General features: G+C 44.7%; 1 protein-coding gene and 1 long non-coding RNA gene across 3 annotated transcripts in view; one reads left to right on the top strand and one right to left on the bottom strand.

Moving 5' to 3' along the window:
* Nucleotides 1–25,041, bottom strand: part of LOC124093855 (uncharacterized) — a 59,508-nt gene that overhangs the window by 6,337 nt on the left and 28,130 nt on the right. Inside the window, exon 3 of the long non-coding RNA XR_009226941.1 lies at nucleotides 135–201. This is a non-coding gene — a long non-coding RNA (uncharacterized LOC124093855). The remainder of the gene's footprint in view (nucleotides 1–134; nucleotides 202–25,041) is intronic.
* The window catches only part of Galnt10 (polypeptide N-acetylgalactosaminyltransferase 10), a 240,579-nt gene that overhangs the window by 210,629 nt on the left and 4,909 nt on the right, over nucleotides 1–25,041 (top strand). For both annotated transcript variants that reach the window (XM_046446390.2, XM_046446391.2), the window contains exons 8-10: nucleotides 5,336–5,443; nucleotides 16,446–16,667; nucleotides 19,730–19,846. In XM_046446390.2, coding sequence (XP_046302346.1) covers nucleotides 5,336–5,443; nucleotides 16,446–16,667; nucleotides 19,730–19,846 — 447 coding nt within the window. The remainder of the gene's footprint in view (nucleotides 1–5,335; nucleotides 5,444–16,445; nucleotides 16,668–19,729; nucleotides 19,847–25,041) is intronic.

Genomic DNA, 25,041 nt, shown 5'->3' with positions numbered 1-25,041 from the left:
AGAGAGAATGTTAAAATAGTCCTTCCTTTTTTTTTTTTTTTTTCAGTACTGGGAATTGAACCCAAGAGCACTTTACCACAGAGCTACATCCCCAGCCCTTTTTATTTTATATTTTGAGACAGTGTCAGGCTTACCTTGAATTTGCAATCCTCCTGCCTCGGCTTCCCAAGTTACTGGCATTACAGGCATGTGTCACAGTGTCTGGCAAAATAGTCAAAGATTTAATTATTAATTTATAACTGAAAACCATATAATTTAGAAGTTAATTAAAATTGGTTTTAAAACTAAAATAAAATTGTTCTTTTCTACTGTTTTCTTTTTTCCCAACAGTATCTAGTAACCATTATAAATATCCAAAACTAGCATGGATGAGGTCATTTGATGCCAGTGAGACTTCTTGGAAACAACATCTTCTTGTTCATAATGAATACATTTAAAATAATATGAGTTTCTTTTCTGGGGGAATTGTGTGGTGTGCCCTCAGCGCCCACACCAGCTGCCGTGTGTCCAAGTGACTCCATGTAGACAGCGCACAGGATCCTCTGACTTCTTCCACATGCCTCAATTCAGCCCACTACCCACTACCACCTTAGGGGGTAGCAGGCATGGTCCTTTTTCCCATTTTATGGATGAGGAAACTGAGGCTTTCACACATACAAAATTTGCTTAAGAGCTTGGATTGGATTAAACCTCAGTGCTGTCAACTCCAGAGCTGAGCTCATAACCACCACCCTAGGTGCCTCCAAAGCACACAGCTAATGCCAAATAATTGGTGGCAATTATTATCATATTATTTTCTCCAAGTGCAACTGATTAGGGCTGGAACTCCACAGGGGTCCTCAGATGAGATGCCAACTGCTACAGACCTGGCTGGCTGCCGGTCTTCTCCCTGTCGTGCGCTAGCAGGGGCTATGCCATTCCTGGTTGGTTTCCAGGCAGCCATTTCCTGACAGTTTACCCAGCCCCTGCTTGCCGCATTCCCCTCTGTGGGACGCCCCCTCACGCCCCCTCTCAGTCCCTTTGTGATCTCCTGAAGCACATCACCACCCATCTCTTTCCTCCTTGGTTTAGGAGATAAGAGCGAGTAATTGTCTTTTATAGACACTGCAATGAAGCCTGTCATCACACAAAAGAAGTTTGCTAATAAAATAAATCAAAGCAGCAATGGAAATGAATGGGGAGCAGCTTTTACAATTAGATTTGTACTTGTCTAGTGGCATGGTCCTTCTGTGAGAAGACGACTCCTCCTCCCAGGAAGTAAAAGGGTCAGGGTAGGACAACAGGGCTCCAGAGCGGGAGGGAGGTGGGGAGGAGCCGGGAGGGGGATGCTGGCTGGCACCAGGCAAAACATGCCACAAGGAGAGGGGCTGCAAAAATGTCACCTCTGTGGCCTGCATTTGTTCCCATCTCGAACTTTGTGGGTTCTATGCCAGTTGGAACCTGGCTGCAGCCCACACTACAGCTCCCTTCTCTCTGCCACCAGCTGGACCCCCTGCCAGCAGGTGAAAGGACAATGCCTTGGATGGCCAGACCCCAAATGGCACCCGGTGACTTTGGCCCACCCACCTGGCCCTATCAGGCCCTGTTAGTTCCAGAGTTTGCCACCAAGTCAGCTGGAAAACTAGGCCAGACGATAGGAAACCCAGTGGTGTTGGACCGAAGGGCAACATTGCATGAGTTCAAGATGGTGGTGTTTCTCCTGCTATGAGTAGAAATGACTCACGATCATCTAGATTGCTGGGGCCCAAGCTTTAAGCTCAGTGCCTTTTGTGAGTTGTCTCTAGGCACTGAACTACATCCCCAGGTCCCCAGTCCTTGAATTTTTTAAGTAAAGGGGAAAAAATGTTTCCTCCTACATTTTCCACAGCCTTGGAAATGACTGTCCACACCCATGGGGGGAGCAAGGCCCCCAGCTGAATGACTTACCCAAGGTCCCATGGCTGGCCTGGGAGCATTAGGACCTGAACGTGGGTGAGGCTGCAGTGTGTGCTCACTGTGTCCACACCTCGGTTGTCTGGGTCTCAAATGGCAATTGCTTTGCCATGAAGGAAGGGAGGGGCCTGAGGATTCACAGAGTGACCTAGACCCTGGGCAGATCTGCAAGGCCTGGGCCCTGGGACCAGCTGCCTATTCCCCACCCCAAGGCAGGTGGCCACACCACCCTGCCTCTGTCATTCATCTCCCTGGAAAGAGAGGCCCCCCTCCCCAGCCAGTCTCAGGACCCTCTCTCTCCAGTGGGAGAGTTGAGAGTTGTTTGTCACAAGAGAGAGGTGACCGAGTGATGACTGTGACAGTGACATGTTTTCTGGCTTCCTGCTTCACCCAAGACAAAATCCAGTCAGGATCCAGCCGGAAAGAGATGGAAATGGGACCTCGTATCCAAGAAAGAACAAAACCTGCTTCAGGCCCAGGACTTGTATTCTTGCTAAGATTATCAAAAGACACAGGGCATTTCCTCGTGATACGAAAGCATCCATGACAAAAAGGCTCACCCTTCCCTCTGGTCAGATCCTTGTCCCCACGGCTGACATTCACTCATTTGCTCCTCTGTGAACTCTGCAGGGACAGAATATGTGGCTGGTACGGGCAGAGCACTGTGCTAGACACTGGGGGTCTGAAGGCGAAGATGACAGATGAGCCCCCTGCCCACACTGACCTGAGGCTAGGGGTTTGCAGAGAGTCTGGTAAGGACTCTCACATTAAAGTGACAGAAAGCCATCTTAAACTGGTAGTAGCCAGGAAGAAGGTTGGGGACTGTCTTCATCATGACTGAACCCAGGCCTCCGACTGTCCAACTCCCTCTCCACCCTCCCTCTGTGTCGGCTAGATCCCAGGCAGGTCCCCCTTCACTGTGTGGGGGCAGAGATGGCCACTGGCAGCTGCAGCACAGGGTCCCCTTTGTCTCTCAGATGAAGCACCCATAAAGTGCTCTATCACAGCTGGGTATAGTGATACACACCTGAGATCCCAGCCACCTGGGAGGCTAAGACAAGTTTGAGGCCAGCCTTACCAGCCTAGAGGCCCTCAGCAACTTAGTGAGACCCAGTCTCAAAATACAAAATAAAAAGGGGCTGGGGATGTGGCTCAGGGTTACGCACCCCTGGGTTCCATCCTCACGTTGCTCTGCCTTACGCCTACTTCAGAGCCCACAAGGCTGAGCCCTGCAGCTGGCCCCCTGGTCCCAGGGCCCCAAACAGAACAGTCGAGGGGACAGTCCCCAGAACAAAGAAGGTGTGCAGGATAGGGAAAAACGACACATGCCAATTACAGGGGGATCAGATCTGAGGGGTCACTATGTGGATAATTAAGATTGCACCCCCAATAAAAAACGACGGAGGCCAAGTGCAGGCACTGTGTGTGCCCATAAAGGACGGTGCCCACATCAGGCAGAGGGAGAAGTCTATGGCATGAGCCGGGCTGTCAGAGGGAGGAGTGTGGTGGGCAAGAGATGGGTGGAGTGAGACAGCAAACGCCACCATGTTGACATCTGTGTATGAGATACTGTGGGTGGCCTGCGCTGGAGTGCTCCCAAAGGACTCAGGGTGGGGGAGCAGATTTAGATGAACAACTGTCTATCTCTCTAGAGGGCCTTTTCATTGAGTCTGCCCCAGTGCATTGTGTCCTGAGCAAGGGAGCCATGGCATAAACCCAGCACCGGAAGCCAGGACTCCCCCTGGGCTCCATGCATCTGTGGAACCTGAGAACATGTTGGATGCCTGAAACCTTTAGGCAGATCAAGGTCACCCTGGTTCCTCAGGAACCTCCAGGCTGATGGTCAGTGTGGTCAGGGCCAAGGGATCCAGAGGTCTTGGCAAAGAGGCTTTGAAAATGGATCACTCGTTGGTACAAAAACTCCCCTGCCAGACAGAGCTGGAGACGCAGCCTCGTTAGCTAATGCAAGCTTAATATGGAGCCAAGGAAGTGGACGCCAGCCCACTCAACTGCCCAGGAGACAGTCAAAAATCGAGTCCCCCTCCTGCTCAGCCCGCTCTACCACCAAGAGGCAGAAGGCAGCCCAGCAGCAACCCGGCAGTATCCACCAGACAAAGGGACACTTCCACATCAATCTCTTTGTACAAGGGAAGAGTTATTGTTATGGGATCCTGGCACCTGATCAATATCTCCGGCTTTGAAAATAAACTTCTTGGCTTGGCCTTGACATTAATCTACCATCAGGAGCCCATTATCTTGAAGCCAATGTTCTGTTCTATTGACTTGCTCAATTTTTTTTTCCTCCCCCAAGATCAGAAAGTAATTGCGTCCCTCTAGGCAGCATCTTCGACTAATGCTGCTCCACGCAGACCCCTCTGCATGGGGCTGGGTACATCTGAGCTGGGGATGGAGACAGCAGGAAGTAGCAGAAAGCCCCTTATACGTGAACCACTGGCAGAACAGCCCCGCTAAGTCCCAGACTCATCGGGACAGAGGCCCAACCCCCAATGCCCCCTCAAGCAGTTCAAGCTTTAAAGGGGGCTCTTTTGCACAGAATTAGGGTTGTGGATGTCTCCACATCTGCCCAGATCCAGCCAGTCTCACCATGGCCACAGCCTCCCCTCCCAAAAGCCATGAAGGCTTCAAATCGAGATGACTATCACCAGAGCCTCTGAAGCCTTCACCACCGCAGGCCTGCACCCTCTGTGAACTTCTCTACCCCACAGTCACCGCCTTGCTTTGCCATCCAGTAGCACACATTGTCATGAGAAACTGTCCTCGTGTTGCCTGCCTGCTGCCACCAGACAGCATTACTCTAGACGTGCATCTTAACACAGAGAACCGTTACTGTCTCCTAGTTGCTTTTGGTCTGGAGTTGGGGAGTGGCCTTGCTGGATAGTTCTGGCTCAGGTCTACCATGAGGTGGTAGCATGGTACCACCTCAGGAAATAAGCCAGGGCCACTGTCAACTGTAGGCTTCACTAGGACTGGAACATCCACTTCTAAGATGGCACACTGGTATGACTGGCACTTGGGCCTGATTGATGGGAGACTCAGCTGTCCCTACATGGATCTCTTTCCCCCACCCCATGCCAAGATTGAACCCAGGGCCACACACATGCTAGGCAAACACTCTACCACTGCCCCAAACAGATGTATCTCTTAGCTCCTCCAAGCCTCAGTTTCTGCATCTGTAAAATGGCCCCCTGCCTAGTGTCTAAGCCGTCGGCTGTCTTTACTGCTGTTGCTATGATTGTGTTTGCCCATGTCACTCCCTCTGTGATGGGGCTGTGGCAGACCCTCGGGCTGATGCTGTCTTTGAACACACTGATAGGTGTTAGCCTTTGAAGGGACAGTGAATTGAGGCAGAAGCATGATCTTTTTTCTCCCTCTCACCCTGCAGGTGTGGATGTGTGGGGGCCGCATGGAGGACATCCCCTGCTCCAGGGTGGGACATATCTATAGGAAGTATGTACCCTACAAGGTCCCTGCTGGAGTCAGCCTGGCCCGGGTAAGATGGTGGTTTTCCTGGGGGTGGGAGTTGCAGGGGTAGGTTTAGGTTGACCAACAGCCCTGAGGCACCTTAGTACCCCAGACTGAGTGATCACCAGGACTGAGGCTGTGTCCCCCATTCTCCAGGCAGAGTTCCATTTAAAAGAACTTACTTAAAGCCCTGCTTACCCACTTAAAGGCTGTGTGACATCTGGCGGATTGCTTAACTCCTCTGAACCTATGTTTCCCTCTTTGTTAAAGGGAGCTAATTCCTTTTAACTTTCAGCCTTGTCAGGAAAATTAAGGAGATGATACAGTGTCCCAAAGTGTGACACATAAAATTATCTTAGGTGTTAGGCATAGGAACATTTTTATTTCATGTGTTTAAGTTGATGTGGATTAAAAATTAATGTGTATTGCGGTAGCAAACTTGTGACTTCACAAATATTAGGGATAAAACGGAAAGTGTGAAGTTAGATCACAGGTGATTTAAAGAAACATGATAAATACTAATACAGTTGGTGTGCTGCGTTCTGGGAAACCTAAGACAGAGTTTAAAAGACCCCATTGTGGAGGGGGGGGGGGGGGGCTAACAGATACCTTTCTCTTCTTCCCCCTCTTCCCAGTCCCATTGCCAAAGTCTATGTGCCAGGCTATTTCACTGTCCTAAAACGGTTTGTATCAATCGTTGCTTGAATTAAATTGGCCACTGGCTGCAAATGGAAATGCTCCACAGATTGGGGGGAGAGGAGCGGTATTAAATGTCTTGGGCAAAGCACAAATCAAGGCGACCACAAAAGAGAAACGACTAGGAGGGAAGGTCCCCGGAATGCAAAGAACCGGGGGAGGTTTGGGGGTGAGCCTCCGCGGAGCCCCAAAGCCAAGAGACCCGTGTGAACCCGTCCAGCTTCCCCCAACGCCGCCTCCTTCTGGCCAGGCTGCAACCTCCTTCCTCCTCCCTGTCACCCAGAGTCCTTGTCCAGTGACTTGTAAGAAAAACAGAGGCTCAAAGGACTCATCAGAAGCTGGGAGCTGAGCTCTGGACGCGCCAGGCTGCTTTGGGGCTGGCGTGGAGGGAAAGGAGAGCCGGCAGTGCCCTCTAGTGCTAGAAGTTTCTAACCACAGCCTCCCGAGCCTTCAGCGCTTTCCACAGCCTCATTGGGTGCTAGGGGCTTGGGTTATAAATCCAGCCCTGGGAGGCACAAATCACTTCATGGAAGCCTTCCCTAAGGATGCCAGCTGCGCCAATCCCTGAGCAGGACCAACCCCAAAGCATCCTTTTCCTATCCAGAACTGTCTTTTAAAACCCGTGAGAAAGATACTACCATCTCCTCATTAAACCACAAATGAATGCAATGTGTAGTAGCTAGTTGCAGTAACACTTTCTTTTATTAAGGAAAAAAAAAAAAAAAACTTCCTTCAAACCAGTCATCTTGCAAAGCATCTTCCAAACCTCCATTCTACCTGGTTTTTAATCTCCACTTTAGAGATGAAAAAAGTGAAACACTAATACGAGCAAGAATTCAAACCTGTTTAAGTCTGACAGGTGCCTGGCACATAGCGATGGTTCCTAAAACTGTGACTGCTACTGTTGGTGTCAATGTTAGTGCCAGCATCAGTATCAACAGTTAAGGCTAAAGCTATATCTCAATGTCTTATCTGAGTTCTGGGTTTAGGCATTTTAACTTCTTTTTTTAATTAATTTTTTATTTATATATGACAGCAGAATGTATTACAATTCATATTACACATAAAGAGCAGAAATTTTTCATATCTCTGGTTATATACAAAGTGTACTCACACCAATTCGTATCTTCATACATGTACCTTGGATAATGATGTTCATCGCATTCCACCATCATTCATAACCCCGTGCCCCTCCTTTCCCCTCCCACCCCTCTGCCCTATCTAGAGTTCATCTATTCCTCCCTTGCTCCTTCTCCCTACCCCATTATGAATCAGCCTCCTTGAATCAGAGAAAACATTCAGCATTTGGTTTTTTGGGATTGGCTTACTTCACTTAGCATTTTCTCCTCTAACTCCATCCATTTATCTGCAAATACCATGATTTTATTCTCTTTTATTGCTGTGTAATATTCCATTGTTTATATATGCCACATTTTTTTTATCCATTCATCTATGAAGGCCATCAAGGTTGATTCCACAGTTTAGCTATTGTGAATGTTTTTAAGTCCTTTGGGTATAGACTGAGGAGAGGGATAGCCGGGTCAAATGGCAGTTCCATTCCCAATTTTCCAAGGAATCTCCATACTATTTTCCATATTGGCTGCACCAATTTGCAGTCCCAACAACAATGTATGAGTGTACCTTTTTCCCCACATCCTCACCAACACTTATTGTTGTTTGTCTTCATAATAGCTGCCATTCTGAGTGGAGTGAGATGAAATCTTAGAGTAGTTTTTTTGTTTGTTTGTTTGTTTAGAGAGAGAGAGAGAGAATTTTTTAATGTTTATTTTTCAGTTTTCGGTGGACACAACATCTTTATTTTATTTTATGTGGTGCTGAGGATCGAACCCAGCGCCCCGCACATGCCAGGCGAGTGCATTACCGCTTAAGCCACATCCCCAGCCCTTAGAGTAGTTTTGATTTGCATTTCTCTAATTGATAGTGATGATTTGTTGATTGATTATATATCATCTTCTGAGAAGTGTCTGTTCAGGTCCTTGGCCCATTTATTGATTGGGTTATTGGTTTTGGTTTTGGTTGTTTTTTTTTTTGGGGGGGGGGGTGGTGCTTAACTTTTTGAGTTCTTTATATACCCTAGAGATTAGTGCTCTATCTGATGTGTGAGGGGTAAAAATTTGCTCCCAAGATGTAGGCTCTCTGTTCAACTCACAGAATGTTTCTTTTGCTGAGAAGAAGCTTTTTAGTTTGAATCCACCCCACTTATTGATTCTTGATTTTAATTCTTGCACCAAAGGAGTTTTATTAAGGAAGTTGGGGCCTAATCCCACATGATGGAGAGTAGGGCCTACTTTTTCTTCTATTAGACGCAGAGTCTCTGGTTTTATTCCTAGATGCATGATCCATTTTGAGTTGAGTTTTGTGTTTGATGAGAGATAGGGGTTTAATTTCAGTTTGTTACATATGGCTTTCCAGTTTTCCCAGCATCATTTGTTGAAGAAGGCTGTCTTTTCTCCAATGCATGCTCTTGACACCTTTGTCTTATATAAGATAATTGTAATTCTGTGAATTAGTCTCTGTGTCTTCTATTCTGTACCATTGATCTACCAGTCTGTTTTGGTGCCAATACCATACTGTATTTGTTATTATTGCTCTGTAGTATAGTTTAAGGTCTGGTATTGTGATGCCACCTGCTTCACTCTTCCTGCTAAGGATTGCTTTAGATATTCTGGGTCTCTTATTTTTCCAGATGAATTTCCTGACTGCTTTTTCTATTTCTATGAGGAAATTTTGATCAGAGGGATTTTGATCAGAATTGCATTAACTCTGTTTAGTGCTTTTGGTAGTATGGTCATTTTGATAATATTAATTCTGCCTACTCAAGAACAAGGGAGATCTTTCCATCTTCTAAGGTCTTCTTTGATTTATTTCTTTAGGATTCTGAAGTTTTCATTACATGGATCTTTCACCTCTTTCATTAAGTTAATTCCTGAGGTATTTTTTTGTTGTTGTTGTTGTTTTGTTTTGTTTTGTTTTGAGGCTATCATAAATGGGGTACTTTTCCTCATTTCCCTTTCTGAGGATTTGTCACTGATATACAGAAATACATTTGATTTATGGGTGTTGATTTTATATCCTGCTACATTGCTGAATTTATTTACTAATTCTAGAAGTTTTCTGGTGGAACTCTTTGGGTCTTCTAGGTATCAAATCATATTATCAGCAAATAGTGCCAATTTGAATTCTTCTTTTCCTATGTGTATCTCTTTAATTTCTTTCATCTGTCTAATTGCTCTGGCCAGTGTTTTAAGAACTATGTTAAATAGAAGTGGTGGAAGAGGGCATCCCTGTCTTGTTCCAGTTTTTAGAGGGAATGCTTTCAGTTTTTCTCCATTTAGAATGATGTTGGCCTGGGGCTTAACATAGATAGCCTTTATGATGTTGAGATATGCTCCTGTTATCCCTAATTTTTCTAGTGTTTTGAACATGAAGGGGTGCTGTATTTTGCCAAATGCTTTTTCTGTGTCTATTGAGATGATCATATGATTCTTATCTTTAAAGTCTATTGATGTGATGAATTATATTTATTGATTTTCATATGTTGAACTAACCTTGCATCCCTGGAATGAATCCGACTTGATCATGGTGTACTATCTTTTTGTTTTTGTATTTGATTTGTCAGAATTTTATTGAGAATTTTTGCATCTATGTTTATTAGAGATATTGGTCTGAAGTTTTCTTTTTTTGATTGGTCTTTGCCTGGTTTGGGGATCAGGGTGATATTGGCCTCATAGAATGAGGTAATGTCAATGTCTTTGAAATTTTCTATCTTATTGGAGTACAAGTTTTCAAAATAATATCTAATTATCTTCTGTATTTCTGTGGTTCTGTTGTGATGTTTCCTTTTTCTATTTTCTGAAATAAATTAGAGAGTTAGTTCTTCTTTAAAGGTCTTGTAGAACTCGGCTGTGTATCCATCCAGTACTGGGCTTTTCTTGGTTGGTAGACTTCTGATGGCGTCTTCTATTTTGTCACTTGAAATTGATCTGTTTAAATTGTGTATGTCATCCTGATTCAATTTGGATCAATCATATGACTCTAGAAATTTGTCAATGTCTTTGAAATTTTCTATCTTATTGGAGTACAAGTTTTCAAAATAATATCTAATTATCTTCTGTATTTCTGTGGTTCTGTTGTGATGTTTCCTTTTTCATTATGTATATTAGTGATTTGAGTTTTCTCTCTCCTTCTCTCCATTAGCATGGCTAAGTGTCTGTCAATTTTATTTATTTTTTCAAAGAATCAACTTTTTGTTCTGTCAATGTTTTCAATTGTTTCTTTTGTTTCAGTTTCATTGATTTCAGCTCTGATTTTAATTATTTCCTGTCTTCTACTGATTTTGGTGTAGATTTGTTCTTCTTTTTCTAGGGCTTTGAGATGTAATGTTAAGTCATTTATTTGTTGACTTTTTCTTCTATTAAGTAATGAACTCCACACAATGAACTTTCCTCTTAGAACTGCTTTCATAGTGTCCCAGAGATTTCAATATGTTGTATCAGTGTTCTCATTCACCTCTAAAATTTTTTTAATCTCCTCCTTGAAGTCTTCTGCAACCCCTTGTTTGTTCAGTAGCATATTATTTAGTCTCCAGGTGTTGGAAAATAAATAATAAGCTTAATTTTTCTGGTTATAAGATTTCTTATTTTATCATTGATTTCTAATTTCATTTCATCTGATAGAATGCAGGGTAGTAGTCTACTTTTTTATGTTTGCTAAGAATTGCTTTGTGGCATATTATATGGTCTCTTAAGATAAGGATCCATATGCTGCTGAGAAGAAAGTGTATTCACTTGTTGAAGGATGAAATATTCTATATATGTCAGTTAAGTCTAAGTTATTGATTGTATTATTGGGTTCTATAGTTTCTTTGTTTAACTTTTGTTTGGAAGATCTATCCAGTGGTGAAAGAGGTGTGTTAAAGTCACCCAGAATTGTTGTGTTGTGGTCTATTTGACTCTTGAACTTGAGAATAGTTTGTTTGATGAACATAGCTGCTCCATTGTTTGGGGCATATATATTTATAATTGTTAAATCTTGTTGGTGTATGGTTACCTTGAGCAGTATGTAGTGTCCTTCTTTATCCCTTTTGATTGATTTTAGCTTGAAATCTAATGTTATTTGATATGAGGATGGAGACTCCTGCTTGCTTCCCACAGTCCATGTGAGTGGTATGATTTTTTCCAACCTTTCATCTTCAGTCTGTGGATGTCTTTTCCTATGAGATGAGTCTCTTGGAGATAGCATATTGTTGGTTGTTTTTGTTTTTGTTTTGTTTTTAATCCAATCTGCTAGTCTATGTCTTTTGATTGGTGAGTTTAGGCCATTAACATTCAGGTTATTATTGAGACATGATTTGTATTCCCAGGTATTTTTGTTTATTTTTGGTATTTAATGTGACTTGGTTTCTCCTCCGATTAGATTTTCCTTTAGTGTAATCCCTCCCTCTGCTGATTTTCATCATTGTTTTTCATTTCCTCTTCATAGAATACTTTGCTGAGGATGTTCTGTAGTGCAGGCTTTCTAGTTGTAAATTCTTTTAACTTTTGTCTATCACAGAAGGTTTTTATTTCATCATTAAATCTAAAGCTTAATTTTGCTGGATATAAGATTCTTGGTTGGCATCCATTTTCTTTCAGAGTTTGGTATATGTTGTTCCATGATCTCCTGGCTTTGAGGGTCTGGGTTGAAAAATCTGCTGAGATATGAATTGGTGTCCCCCTATATGTGATCTGATTCCTCTCTCTTGTGGCTCTTAAGTTTCTATCCTTATTCTGTATGCGAGGCATTTTCATTTTAATGTGCCTTGGTGTAGATCTGTTGTAATTTTGTTCATTTGGTGTCCTGTAAGTCTCTTGTATTTGGTTTTCCAATTCATTCTTCATGCTTGGGAAATTTTCTGATATTATCTCATTGAAGAGATTGTGCATTCCTTGGGTTTGAAACTCTGTGCCTTTTCTATCCCAATAACTCTTAGATTTGGTCTTTTGATGCTGTCCCATAATTCTTGGATGTCCTGTTCATGGTTTTTATCTTCATCATGTGTTCAACTTTATTTTCCAGATTGTATACTTTGTCTTCATTATTGAACATTCTTTCTTCCAAGTGATCTAGTCTATTGATTATTCTTTCTATTAAGTTTTTTATTTGGTTTATTATATCCTTCATTTCAATGATTTCTGACTTTTTTTTCAGAGTCTCAATCTCTTTCTTGAAGTAATCTTTTGCTACCTGTATTTTCTCTCTTATCTCTTTGTTGGAGTGAACAGATTTTGCCTGGTATTGCTCATTTAGGTCATTCTTTAATTCAAAGATCATTTTAATTATGAAACTTCTGAACTCCTTCTCTGACATTTCATCAACTCCACTGTTCATGGGTTCTGTTATTATAGTATCCTGGTTGGTTTTTCAAGTTATCTGTGTGTCTTCCTTTCTTATAGTGTGGATCTGAGATATTACTGTTTCTATCCTATATTCTTGTAGTACCCCTGCAGATTGTCTGTACCTCACTTTGATGCTGGGCTTCCAGACCCTGCTGGTGTCCCTCAATGTATGCTACTGCAACTAAAGGTGATGATGGCAATAGCTGAGGTAACTCGAGATAATAGTGGAGGTGCCCCAAGATGGATGCAATGTCTTACAGAGATGGGGCTGAAAGGATGGGCCTCACACTGTCTTTGGAATTCCTGCTCTGAGATGCAGCTACTTGTAGGCCCTGTCTGTTGTCAAAAAGGTAGAGGCCACTGCATGGGGAGGGCTATAGTGATGACTGCAGTGTTCCAAGATGGAAGTGGGTTAGGCTTGGGCTCCCAGGTGGTGGGAGATGAACTTGGACCTATGCTGGACCTGGGTCCCACTCTAGTCAGAGCAGATCTGGTCCAGGCCTGACCTCCCACTATAGTCTGCTGGTTGGAAAGGGGTGGTCCTGTGCCGGATGCTGGGCTCCAGCAGGTGTGTTCTGGTGGCAGGATGGACCTGGGCCTAATATGAGCCTGGGTCCCGAGCAGACTGGTGTGGGCAGATCTGAGCCAGGCCTCACATTTTAACTTCTTTTAGCCACCTGTACTGACTCAGTATCCTGCGTTTGACTTTAAACCGTCTGGGTGGTGCCCCATGCCTCCTTCTAAGCCCCTCCCCCCTAGTCCTGCAACTGTCCAGTCTGGTTGTGTGTAAGTTTGCAGGACCACAGAGATGCCTGAGTCAAGCACAACCTTTTATTATAGTGCCTCACTGCCCCCATTTAGTTGCAGATACATCAAATGTTTGCTGTGTCTTTCAACAACCAAATTCTAAGCCTTGGAGAGTACTAGAATATCATTTACTAATGCCAAGTAGAGATTCCTAACCCTAATCAAGCCAGGAGGAGGGACAGGTTTTGCTGGCCCCAGAAAGTCAAAGAGCAGTGAGGTGGCAGCAGGTTAGGAAAGACGAGCTGTTGGGAGCTTGCCGGCCTCTAGAACAAGTAGCCAGTCTTTCTTCCTTCAGTAAATTTGCTAAACTCCTTCTTGACTCTACCCCTGAGAAAGCATCCTAGGGGATGCCACAGCAGAAACTCTTTCAAATTTGATGCAACAAAAATAGAAACTGATTCCAAGGGCAGGCAAATCTCTGTACTACAAGCACAAGAAGTGTGGTTGGGCTAAAGACAAGGAGGAACTCAGGACTAAGAAGGGTCGGGGAGCAGGCTATGAGGCAGATGAATTCCATGACAGTCTACGGTCCTTTACATGACTCCAACAAGGGACATGCCTTGGGTTCAGTACAGTTCTTGAGTTGTACAAAAAAATCAAGATCTGGGAGAAATGGCTTATTAAGCCATGTCTAAAAACTGCAATAGCATTTCTGATTTAAATAGAAAGTAGTCAAAGGACTTGGGTGAGCAAACTAGAAACAGGAGGCATTTTAGACTGTTCAGGTGTTCAGGCTCTGTTAGGGCTTCAACATCCAGTAGGCTGCTTTTTAATTAAACACAGCCTTTGCCGTGCATGGGGCCTGGTGGGAAACCCTGTACCTGAGCTGTATTCCAGCCCACTTCAACTCTCAGGAAGAGCTAGGTGGCTGCAAGGGAATGTAGTGGTTTCCTGGTCCCAAACTGGAGCCAGCAAAATTGGGAAGCTGGTGACTTCGTCTGTGCGTATGGCCTTCCTTATGTCGGTGCCCTTCTCCCTTAACTCAGGAGTCAGCAAACTGGTTTTGTATGGCTCACTAGATAAGAATGCTTTTTTTACATGGTGAGGGGTGTGGGACTCAAAAGAAGAATAAGTTGGGACACATGAAAATCAAATGTCATTGTCCATAAAGTTTTATTGGTACACAGACAGACCCAATCATTGACAAAGGGCCTCTGGTAGTTTTATAGCTGCATCAGAGTTGAGATCATCTGGTCTGCAAAGCCTAAAATATTGACTATCCAGTGCTTTATGGAAAGCATTTGAACATTTTGCCCACCGAGCCTTCCTTCTGTTCCTAGAGTAGTCCTTCACACGTAGGTGTGAACTTAGGTGTGAATAACTGTAACAGCCTAAAGTGCTAACTCTTGCTTTACCCTTCAAAGGAAAATTTGGATTGCAGTAGGGAAAAAACCTTATGACAGAGATAAAGCTTGGGGAAAGGTGGGGAATACGAGTCCTGGCAACACCAGAGGGCTAGAGCTCAGTGTCCTGGGGCAGGGAATGTCCCCAAACCCTCAAATGTTGGCTATCAATTCTCACTGAAGTGACTCTCTGCACAGCAACTGGAATAAAGGATTCTCATCACAGTTACACACAAGAATTCCTTCCTTCTGTCTCCAGGTCTGGGGTTGTCAGTAGGGTTTTTCTGTTCCTTTTTGTCCATTTTGTCCATTATCCCATCCTAATAACTATAGGTACAACCTCCAAACCTCAAAGGATTATTAGAAATTCTAGCTGCTGATTATAGCTGATGGGATTATACCTTTTAGTTGCCAATTATAATTTATTTTTACCATGTAACTTGGACAGGACTCTTTTAGCTAAGATGATAGAAACCAATTTATTTCAACAGAAAGGGGATTTAATGGCTGGGCACTGTGGTGCACATCTATGACTGCAACCACTGAGGCTGAGACAGGAGATGGTAAATTCAAAGTCAGCCTCCGCAATTTAGCAAGACCCTATCTCAAAATAAAAAATTTAAAAGGGGCTGGGGGTGTAGCTCAATAGTAGGGCACCCCTGAGTTCAATCCCTAGTACCAATAAAGGAGAGGGGGCAGATGAAATGGCTCATGGAAATGGAAGGTTCTCTGGTAGTATGGGCTTCAGGTGTGACTGGATTAATTCTACAAGAAGGACTATGCTCCTTGATCTACTCTCAGCTCTGCCTCATTCCAAGTTGACTTTCTCCTTGGATAAGCTTTGCTTATGTGGTTGCCACATGGCCCAGCAGACCTGGCTGGCATCTTACCCAATAATCCAAGCAGAAACAGAACAATTCTTCCCAATAATTCTTGCAAAAATTCCAAAGTTAATGCCTATTGGTTCTGATTGGCTTGACTTAGGTCACATGCTCACTTGGACTAATCCCTGTATCCAGGAATGTCTGTATTCACATTAGCCAGACTGGGTGATGGGCATTTCTTCCAGCCAGGAGAAATGGCAGTGAAGCAAGGGAAGCTCCCCAAAGGAAAGTTGGTGGTTATCAATACAATAGTAGGGTATGGAAGATGAGCAGGCAAAACAACAGCAGTGTATCATCCAACCGTAAAGTCTTAAACATAGCCAGGCATAGTGGTGCATGCCAGCAATCCCAGCAGTTTAGAAGGATGAGGCAGGAGGATCTGGAGTTCAAAGCCAGCCTCAGTAACTTAGTGAGGCCCTAAGCAACTCAGCAAGACCCTATCTCTAAATAAAAAATTTTTAAGGGGTGGGGATGAGGCTCAGTAGTTGAGCACCCTTGGGTTCAATCCCCAGTACCCTCCCAAAAAAAATCCTTAAAACATGTATAAATAATAATTAGCAATAAAGTTGCACATGGCTTGACAGATATACTCTGAGAAACGGCACCATTAGGCTTTCATCCTTGTACGAACGTTATAGAGTGTACTCACACAACTAAGATGCTACACGGTCACCAGACAAGTCTTCCAGGACCACTTCCATGTATGTAGGATGGAACTGTAGCTCAGTGTGTTCCCTGACTGTATAGAAGACCTAAAACCGTGGTAGAGCTGGGATCTCTGATGGACACAAATAAGAACGGTGGATCTCGACCCCCCGCCCCCCCCCCCCGGAACCGTTGCACCCCACCCCCGGCCCGTGCTCTGCTGCGAGCCTGAGGCTTCCCGCTGCCTCTGTCCGCAGAACCTGAAGCGCGTGGCCGAGGTGTGGATGGACGAGTACGCCGAGTACATTTACCAGCGCCGGCCCGAGTACCGCCACCTCTCGGCTGGGGACGTGGCTGCTCAGAAGAAGCTCCGCAGCGCCCTTAACTGCAAGAGCTTCAGGTGGTTTATGACCAAGATCGCCTGGGACTTGCCCAAATTCTACCCGCCTGTGGAGCCCCCGGCTGCCGCTTGGGGGGAGGTGAGTGTGGGGGGCTACATAAATTGCAAAACCTCAGACCCAGTACAGGAAAACCGTGCTGGGAAAAGTAGAAATATAAAACTCTGCTTTCCTGTTCTCTTTAGATTTGTCCTTGTTTCTTGTAGTTGTTATTGTTGTCTTTGTGTTTTGTTTTGTTTTGCTATTTAGAGTTCTCAGTATAGGAAAATTAAGCTTTAATTAAGCTAGGTGTGATGGCACATGCTTTTAATCCCAGCTACTCAGTAAGGCTAAGCAGGAGGATGGCAAGTTCAAGGCCAGCCTCAACAATTTAGCAAAGCCCTGAGCAACTCAGCAAGATCCTATCTCAAAATTTTAAAAAAAAAAAAAAAGGCTGGGGATGTGGCTCAGTGCTTAAGCGCCCCTGTGTTCAATCCCTGTACCAAAACAAAACAAAAAACTTTATTAGTATGAATTTCGCCTTTCGTCTTTATATCATCCAGTGCAGATTTTTTGTTAGTGGTGGTGATGGTGGTGGTGTTTTGGGGGGGGTTGTTTCTGGTTTGTTTGTTTTCATTTTTTGTGGGTTTTTTGTTTTTGTTTTTATGGGGTTTCTTCCAGCGGAGTGGCGTGTGGGGGTTGGTTGGGTTTTCAGTGCTGGGGAGAGAACCCGGAGCCTTGCATATGCTCTGCCACAGCCAACAGAGACAGTTTTAAATGCAAACGAAGAACACACAGCTCATATTCGGGATGGGTAAAGTGACAAGATCTGTATTCCATCCTCCTACGTGCCTAGATCTTTCCTAGCAGAAGAGAGGCATCACTGTATAAAAACCTCACCTCTGGGTAACCATGTTCTACCAACACTGCCTTTTACTTACTGGTGATCCTGGGAGCAGCTGGCCAACACAGGGCAGTGGAGCCAGCAGGAGGGGGCGGGACAGGACTCCATCCCTGCTTGGCTGAGAATGCTAATGCCCTTGGTGCACGCGTAGCAAGATCCCCTTTTCGGGGAACTTGGAGAGCCAGCACCTCCACTTAGTCACAGGCAGAACTCACAAGCTCAGAGTCTTGCCCATCTCAGGTCCACCGTAGCTTCAAGTTCACGGGCATCACAGATGCTACAAGCAAACAGGGCAGAAAAGAGATGCAAGCATTGTCACAGCGTGTGCCCTCAGCTTGTGCTGATGCTCCAGTGTCCCCCCAGATCTAGTTTACATTACAAAATCAAACACAAAATGATTAAGAGTTTTGAAACAGCCTCTGCAAAGCTTTAAGCCCAGCACAGGCTCCTGTGTGTGGGGCCTGCGCTGCTGTCCAAGTGGCAGTCTGTCAAACCTCTGCTGGAGGACACAGACCAGTCGCACCAGGTGGACCACATGCCACCACCATCATCCATCCTGGGTTCCCCAGGCAGGAGCACCTACTCATTGATGGATGGACATATTGGGGCTTGGAAGAGGGAGAGCTTGAGAGCTGGGTCACTTTCAGAAAGCCAGCTTCAAGTACTAAAGGGAAATTTCCTGACTCATGGAAGCCTGATGTAACTGCAGAATCAGATGACCTGGATCTAGGGTCTCCAGTGATGTCCGTCTCTTTTTCTCCTGCTTAGCCTGGCTTCCTTTTATGTGGGCCTCATGCTGAAGGTAGCAGGGTGACTTCCAGAAGCTTCAGACTGACACACTCCTAGCTTGGCCAACCCAGCAGAAAATGAATGCCCCTTTCCTGATCAAGCCAGCAAAGTGCAGGAATCAAGTCTTATCCTTGGATCCTGTACCAATCGCTGAGGCCATTAGGCAAGGGGAAAGCAAGGGTAGGAAGGGTAGGAGAGTGCGGAGACTGGCTTCAGGTGGGGGGAACAGTTGCCCACAGAAAAGCAGAGAATTATTACCAGAGGAAGGAGAGCTGATGCTGGGCTGGCAGAAGCACCAGGGAGGACTTGCTCAAAGCCACACAGCTAATTAGAGAGACCTTCCTGATAAGCCAAGCAGCCAGCCCCACCCCAACACCGCCACCAGTATTCTAAGGGAGGCACCAGGTTGACTCCCCCTGAGCTCTTTGGTTCTTAACCTAGTTACTGGATTTTTCTCCTGCATTAGTTCAAGTCCTTCAAGAAGCAGATAACATGTGGGAACCCCTGAGAGGAAAAGTGAGGGGGACTGGCAGAGCCAGCAGCCCACGGTCAGCTGGTCTGACATTTGTAAAGGGGAGAAGGAAGGAAGGAGGGTTTGGGTAGAAGAGTCCTAGATCACAATATGGCTGAGGGAGTTTCAGCCAGATTATTATGGAGTCCTCGAGCCAAATCACCTACCAGAGGAGCCCAGCACCTCACAGGAGTGGACCTGCCATGGCATCACTGTCTGGCTCAGTCCTGAGCTGGGAGCATCCCACAGGAAGACACAGTGGAGGGCTTAGAACACAATAGTGGGGCTGCTAGACTCCCCGCAAAAGAAAGTGAAAGTGGGGCATTTTTGTAGCTGCCACATCTCCCCACCCCTCTGACACACAGGAGTGACAGCGGTGAGGTGGGAGCTGTGTGACCTGAGAGCAGCACTAACACAAGCGGCCTGCCTGCAGCAAGTGAGCGTCCAAGGACTTCAGACGCCCAGCCCAGCCCACCTGTCTTAATGGTTGAGGGAGACAGACCTCTGCTGTTCTTCGGACCGGGGCTGGGAGTAGACTCCAGTCACCTCTTGCCATTCACCTGCTCTAAAAGGCAGAGAATTTAAGACCTATGGCAAAGATTCTGTGTCCTGTTCTTGGGGTTTCTGGGGTGTGGTCCTGGACTACCTATACTGGAATCTCCTGGGATGGGGGTAGAATTCAACCCCTGGGCCTCTTGGATCAAAGTCTCTGGGATCGGGCCAGGGTGTCCTTCTAGCAGCTTCTAACCGCAGGCCACTCCCTGACCGTGACTGTGTGGTTGGAGCTCAGCAGTGCGAGCAGCTTCCTCTGCAGATGAGCATCTCTTACTGAGCTGCTAGGCACTGCCAGCAGCCCAGGGTGAGCTTCATTAAGACCACTCAGAACTAAGCCAGTCTGCCTCTGCCTTGGGTCCCCTCTATGGGTACCTCACTGGTCCACTCCTTCCCTTTTTCCCTCAGATTCGCAACGTGGGCACGGGGCTGTGTGCAGACACGAAGCACGGTGCGCTGGGCTCCCCACTGAGGCTGGAGAGCTGCATCTGGGGCCGCGGTGAGGCTGCATGGAACAACATGCAGGTAAGGGCCACTCCGCGGGGCAGGCCACAGGATCCCTGCACCATCTGCGGCACAAGTGCTCACGTGTTCAGGACTGGGAGGGAAAGGCTGTGGGCCAGCAATGAGTGACAGTCCTCAGCTCAGGGGACGAGTTGTAAGAGTTTCCTCGGCATCTCGGACAGGGTCTTCCTGTACCCCACAATAAAACCATCCATCTGGACTGTTGGTTATAAATGATAGACACCCAGCCCAAATGGCCTTCAACAAAAAGAGGGAGTTATTGGCTTACATCACCAAGAAGTGTTGATGAAGTTGTCTGGATCCCTCTGGAACCTTCTTTCCTCTCTCGGCTTCCTTTTCAACCTGGCTCATCCCTTGTGGTGGCAGATGTTACTATTGGCAGCCCCACTCCCCAACCCCCACAGTGGATAGGCATGCCCCTTCTGAGAGTTCTGGAGAATCCCTGCGGTTCTCATGCCTTAGGTTCCTGAGTGCCACAATGGGGAGATAAGGGATTCTCACGTGGGTGGGGCCTGGGACTCTGTGGCCACCTGACCTAAAAAACAGGGAGGATAGTGGGAAAAGGCTGCTTGTCTAAGGGATCATTCCCCAAGGATGTTACAGGAGAATGCAGACTGTAACTCAGCCTTGTGGGAAGGGCCTCCACTCTCAAGAAACATCATTTAGCTCTCTGCAGTCCTCCCTTCCCTTGAGCTACCCAGCATTTGCTGATTCTGGGCCAAAGATACATCTTGAATATCCTCTCTGTGCATTATCTGGCATTTTGGAAGCTCACAGTAAAGCCTAGTCATGTGGGTCCTCTGCATCAGCAGGACTCAGCAGGAAGAGGTTACAGTAGGCACACGGAGAACAGACAGCAGCACCTCTGTCTCAGTCCATTTTATGTTGCTATAACTGCAAGCCACAGACTGGGTCATTTATGAAGAATAGCAGGTTATGTGGTTCACAGTTCTGGAGGTTCAAGAGCATAACGCCAGCATCTGCCCAGCTCCCGATGAGGACCTCATCCTGGGTCATGACATGGCAGAAGGCATCAGAGGGGGACACGGACATGCTTGCTAACATGGATTTTTTTTCTCCTCTTTTAAAGTCATTAGTGCCATCTTGGGGGTCCCAAACCTTCATCCCTCATCCAATTACTTCCCCAAAGCCTCACCTCTAAGTATCATTAACATACACTTTGGGGATTAAGTTCCCAACAGGTGAATTCCAGAGGATCCACCCAAACCGTAGCAAACTCTCAGACAGCACAGCACGCATCTCCCTCCGAAGTGCATATCTGCCTGCCCTGTCCTTTCTTCATAGTTCTTAGTAGGTAGTGGCCCTCTGTGACTAAGTCTTCTGATTCCTCCAGTGTTACTATGTGGCTATTCTCCACCCGGCCCTACCTCCAAAAGAGACCAAGAAGAGCATGAGACCCGGTTAAAAAGAGCCCATGAATCTCAACTTCAGAAAAGCCTCAATGTGTGGCATAGTCCAGGCCAACCCTGAGGACTCACAAGCAACCACAGGGTGCCCGGGGTTTGGGCCAGCCTTCGCTTTCCAAAGCGGGAAGCATGGCAGCCCCATTGGGATCCATGCCTCCTGGCCCTCAGCCACCTGAACAGAGAGGCAGAACCAAAAGACAGCTCCCGCCCTGGAAGAGGCCAGGAAATGGACATTAAGGAGGCAGTTTTTAGGAGGATAGACAACAACCAATGAAAGATGGTAACTGACAGTTGAGAAGTCAGGTCGAGCCCTAGAACGGCCCCACCTTCCTTCCTAGAAGGATTTCCCACCCACAGGTCAGGGAGACAGAATCCAATTCAAGCCAGGTGACTCCCTGCCTTGAGGGGACAGAGCTGAGCATAAAGGAGCAAGGCCATTAGAACTCACAAAACAGAATGTAGAAGAGAGGGGAGAGAACTTGGAGAACTCCAGGCCCCGATAGATTCACTCTTCAATTCTACCAAACATGGAAGAAAAGATTTTTACCAATTCTATGAAAATTCCAGAAAAGGAACGAATATTTATTTGCCAACTCATTTTGTGAGACCAGCATTACCTTAATACCAAAACCAGACTAATGTAAGACTAACCCTAACTTATACTTCATAAACACAGGTGCAAAAATCCTAAACAAAATTTTAGAAAACTCTATTCAACAGTATATAAAAAGCATAACACATTGCATTCTAAGTAAAATGTGTTCCAGGAACATAGTTGATTTAGACTTATAAAATTAATTGCTATGGGCCAGGATTGTAGCTCAATGGTAGCTTGCTCACATAGCGCACGTGAGGCACTGGCTTTGATCCTCAGCACCACATAAAAATAAATAAATAAAATAAAGGTATTGTGTCCATCTACAACTAAAAATAATAATAATTTCTATATCTACTATATTAACAAACTGAAAAAGAAAAAACATAAAATCACTTCAATGTATTTAGAAGTGTTTGCCAAAATCCAACAATTCCTGGCACACCAAGAGTAGAAGGGAATTTTTCTCACTTTGACAAAGGGAATCTCTGAAAAACCTGTGGCCAACATGATGCCTAAAGTCATCTAGACCAGACAGGAAGAAGAAAAACTGTCTTTGTTTGTAGACTATATGAACATCTAAGTAGAAAATTCTTTTGACTCTACAAAGGAGCTATAACAACTAATAACAGAGTTTTAACAAAGTTGCAAGATACAAAAATCAAGCAAGATACAAAAATCAATCATTTTATACTGATACTGAAGAATCAACAAAATTAACAAAAAACAGGCATTTACAGGCTAAGGATATAGCTCAGTTGGTAGAGTGCCTACCTCACACACACAAGGCAGGGATTTCCCGCCCACAGGTCAGTCCCCAGCACCTGCCTTGGGTCCCCTCTGTGGGTACCTCACTGGTCCACTCCTTCCCTTTTTCCCTCTCAGATTTGCAACGTGGGCACGGGGCTGTGTGCAGTTCAGTCCCCAGCACCACACACACACACACACACATACACACACACAAAAAGGCATTTACTATAACATAGAAAATATCAAATACTAGATATAACAACAAAAGATGTGAAAGTCCTGTACACTGAAAGCTGTATAACATTATTGTTAGAAATTAAGGAAGCTCTAAATAAATGAAAATATATACCATATTCAAAGGAAGACAATCAAAATCAGATCTTTCCAAACCAATATGTAAATGTAACACAAGCGAGCTAGGGTGGTGCATACCTGTAGTCCCAGTTCATTGGGAGGTTGAGGCAGGAAGATCATTTGAACCCATTCTTTAAGACCAGCCTGAGCAACATAGGAAAAAAAATCAACACCATTCTAACATTTTAGAAGACTTTTTTTGTAGAAATTGGAAAAAGTTATTCTAAAATTCAAGTGGAAATGCACAGGACCTCAAATAGCCAAAACAACTTTCAAAAAGAAACTCAAGGTTGAACAACAAACACTGCCTGATTTCAAGATAATATTCTACAATGACAGTCATCGAGATAGTATGATCCTGACATAAAGACAGATCAGTGGAAGAGAATGAAGGTCAGAACAGACCTACACATACAAGGACAACTGGTCTTGACGAAGGTATAAAGGCAGTTCCAAGGAGAAAATGTCTTTCCCACAAATGTTGCTGGAGCAGTTGAATATCCATGCAAAAAAATCAATATATGTCTTATACCACATACCAGAATTAACTCAAAATGGCTCAGAGGCCCAAACATAGAACCTAAAACTGAAAGAACTTTTAAAATAAAACTTAGGCAAAGGAATTTGTGACCTTGAATTAAGCAATGATTTCTTACATACAATACCAACAGCGCAATACCAAAGGGGAAAAAAATACTGTCTTCAAAATGAAAATGTCTGGTTTAAAAAAAAAAAAAAACAACTGTTAAGAGAATAAAAAGGCAAGTCACAGACTGGAAGAAAATGTTTGTAAGGCCTATATCTAGAAAAAGATTTTTATCTAGAATATATAAAACCTCAGAGAACTCAATAACAATAATTTTAAAAAATTAAGACCAAAAGATTTGTACAGACATGTTACCAAAGAAGGCGTGTCAAATAAGCATATTAAAAATGTTGAACCCATTAATTATTAGAGAACTGGGAACTTACAGCTACAGTGGGACATCACTGCACACCTGATACAAAGACTGACCATATCCAAGGTTGGCAGGATACAGATGAACTGGAACCGTACCCTGCTGGTGGGGATGTCCATGGTACAGCCATCTTGCAAAACAGTTTGGCGGTTTCTTGGAAAATTAAACATTAATCTATGATATGAGCCAGCTATTTCACTTCTAGATATTTATCCAAAAGAAAAGGAAACAAGTCCCTACAAAGACTTATGTGCAAATGTTCATCGTAGATTTTTTTGTAATAACCAAACACTGGAAACAATACAGATGTCCAAGAACCAGTAAATGAAGTGCCATACAGTGAAATCCACTGAGCAAAACAAGGAATGAGCTGCTGATAGATGCAGTTGCAACCTGGATGCATCTCAAGGAAATTCCATTGAGTGAAAAGAAATCAAACAAAAAAGAATGCACACTGTGTGCACCCTTTTCTATGAAATTCTAGAAATTGCAAATGAAGCTCTAATAACAGAAAGCAGATGAGTGGTTGCCTAGGGACATGGTGGGGAGGGACGGGAGGGAGAGATCACCAGGAGCATGAGGACACTTTGGGGATAATGGATCTGTTCATTACCTGGATCCTGATGATTGTTTGAAGTATAAACATGTCAAACCATATCACATGATGCTTTAAATGTGTGCCGTTTACTGTATGCCAATTATTCTCCAATAAAGCTGTGGGGGAGTGAGGGGTAGGTGCTCATCAAATAAATGCAAGGTGAACCCAGTTTGGGTCTTGATTCAAACCAACTGTGAAAAAAAATTGGCAAGGCAGTCCAAGAACACTTGAAGTCTGGGTGCTTGATGACCTTGAGGACTCGGTAGTCACTTTCAAGTGTTATGATGGTGCTTGCTAAGGTATGTGTACCTGACATGATGTGCCAGCTGAGATGAACTTCACAACAATGTGGGTAGAAGGAGCCATGGGGGTAGAGTGTAACAAGATTGGCTGAAGCTGGCTAATTAGAACAGGAGGTAATTTCAGTTGGCTTTCTTTTGGCCTATGTGTTTAGAATTTTTTTCCAAATTAAAAAAAAAAATGGAGGAAAAAAGAAAATTCCCAGACTTTAT

The sequence above is a fragment of the Marmota monax genome, unplaced genomic scaffold (genome assembly GCF_021218885.2).
Source record: "Marmota monax isolate L192 unplaced genomic scaffold, Marmota_monax_Labrador192_F-V1.1 WCK01_AAM20220418_F8-fsc00188, whole genome shotgun sequence".
NCBI lineage: Eukaryota > Metazoa > Chordata > Mammalia > Rodentia > Sciuridae > Marmota > Marmota monax.
This window is presented reverse-complemented; position numbering and strand designations above follow the sequence as displayed.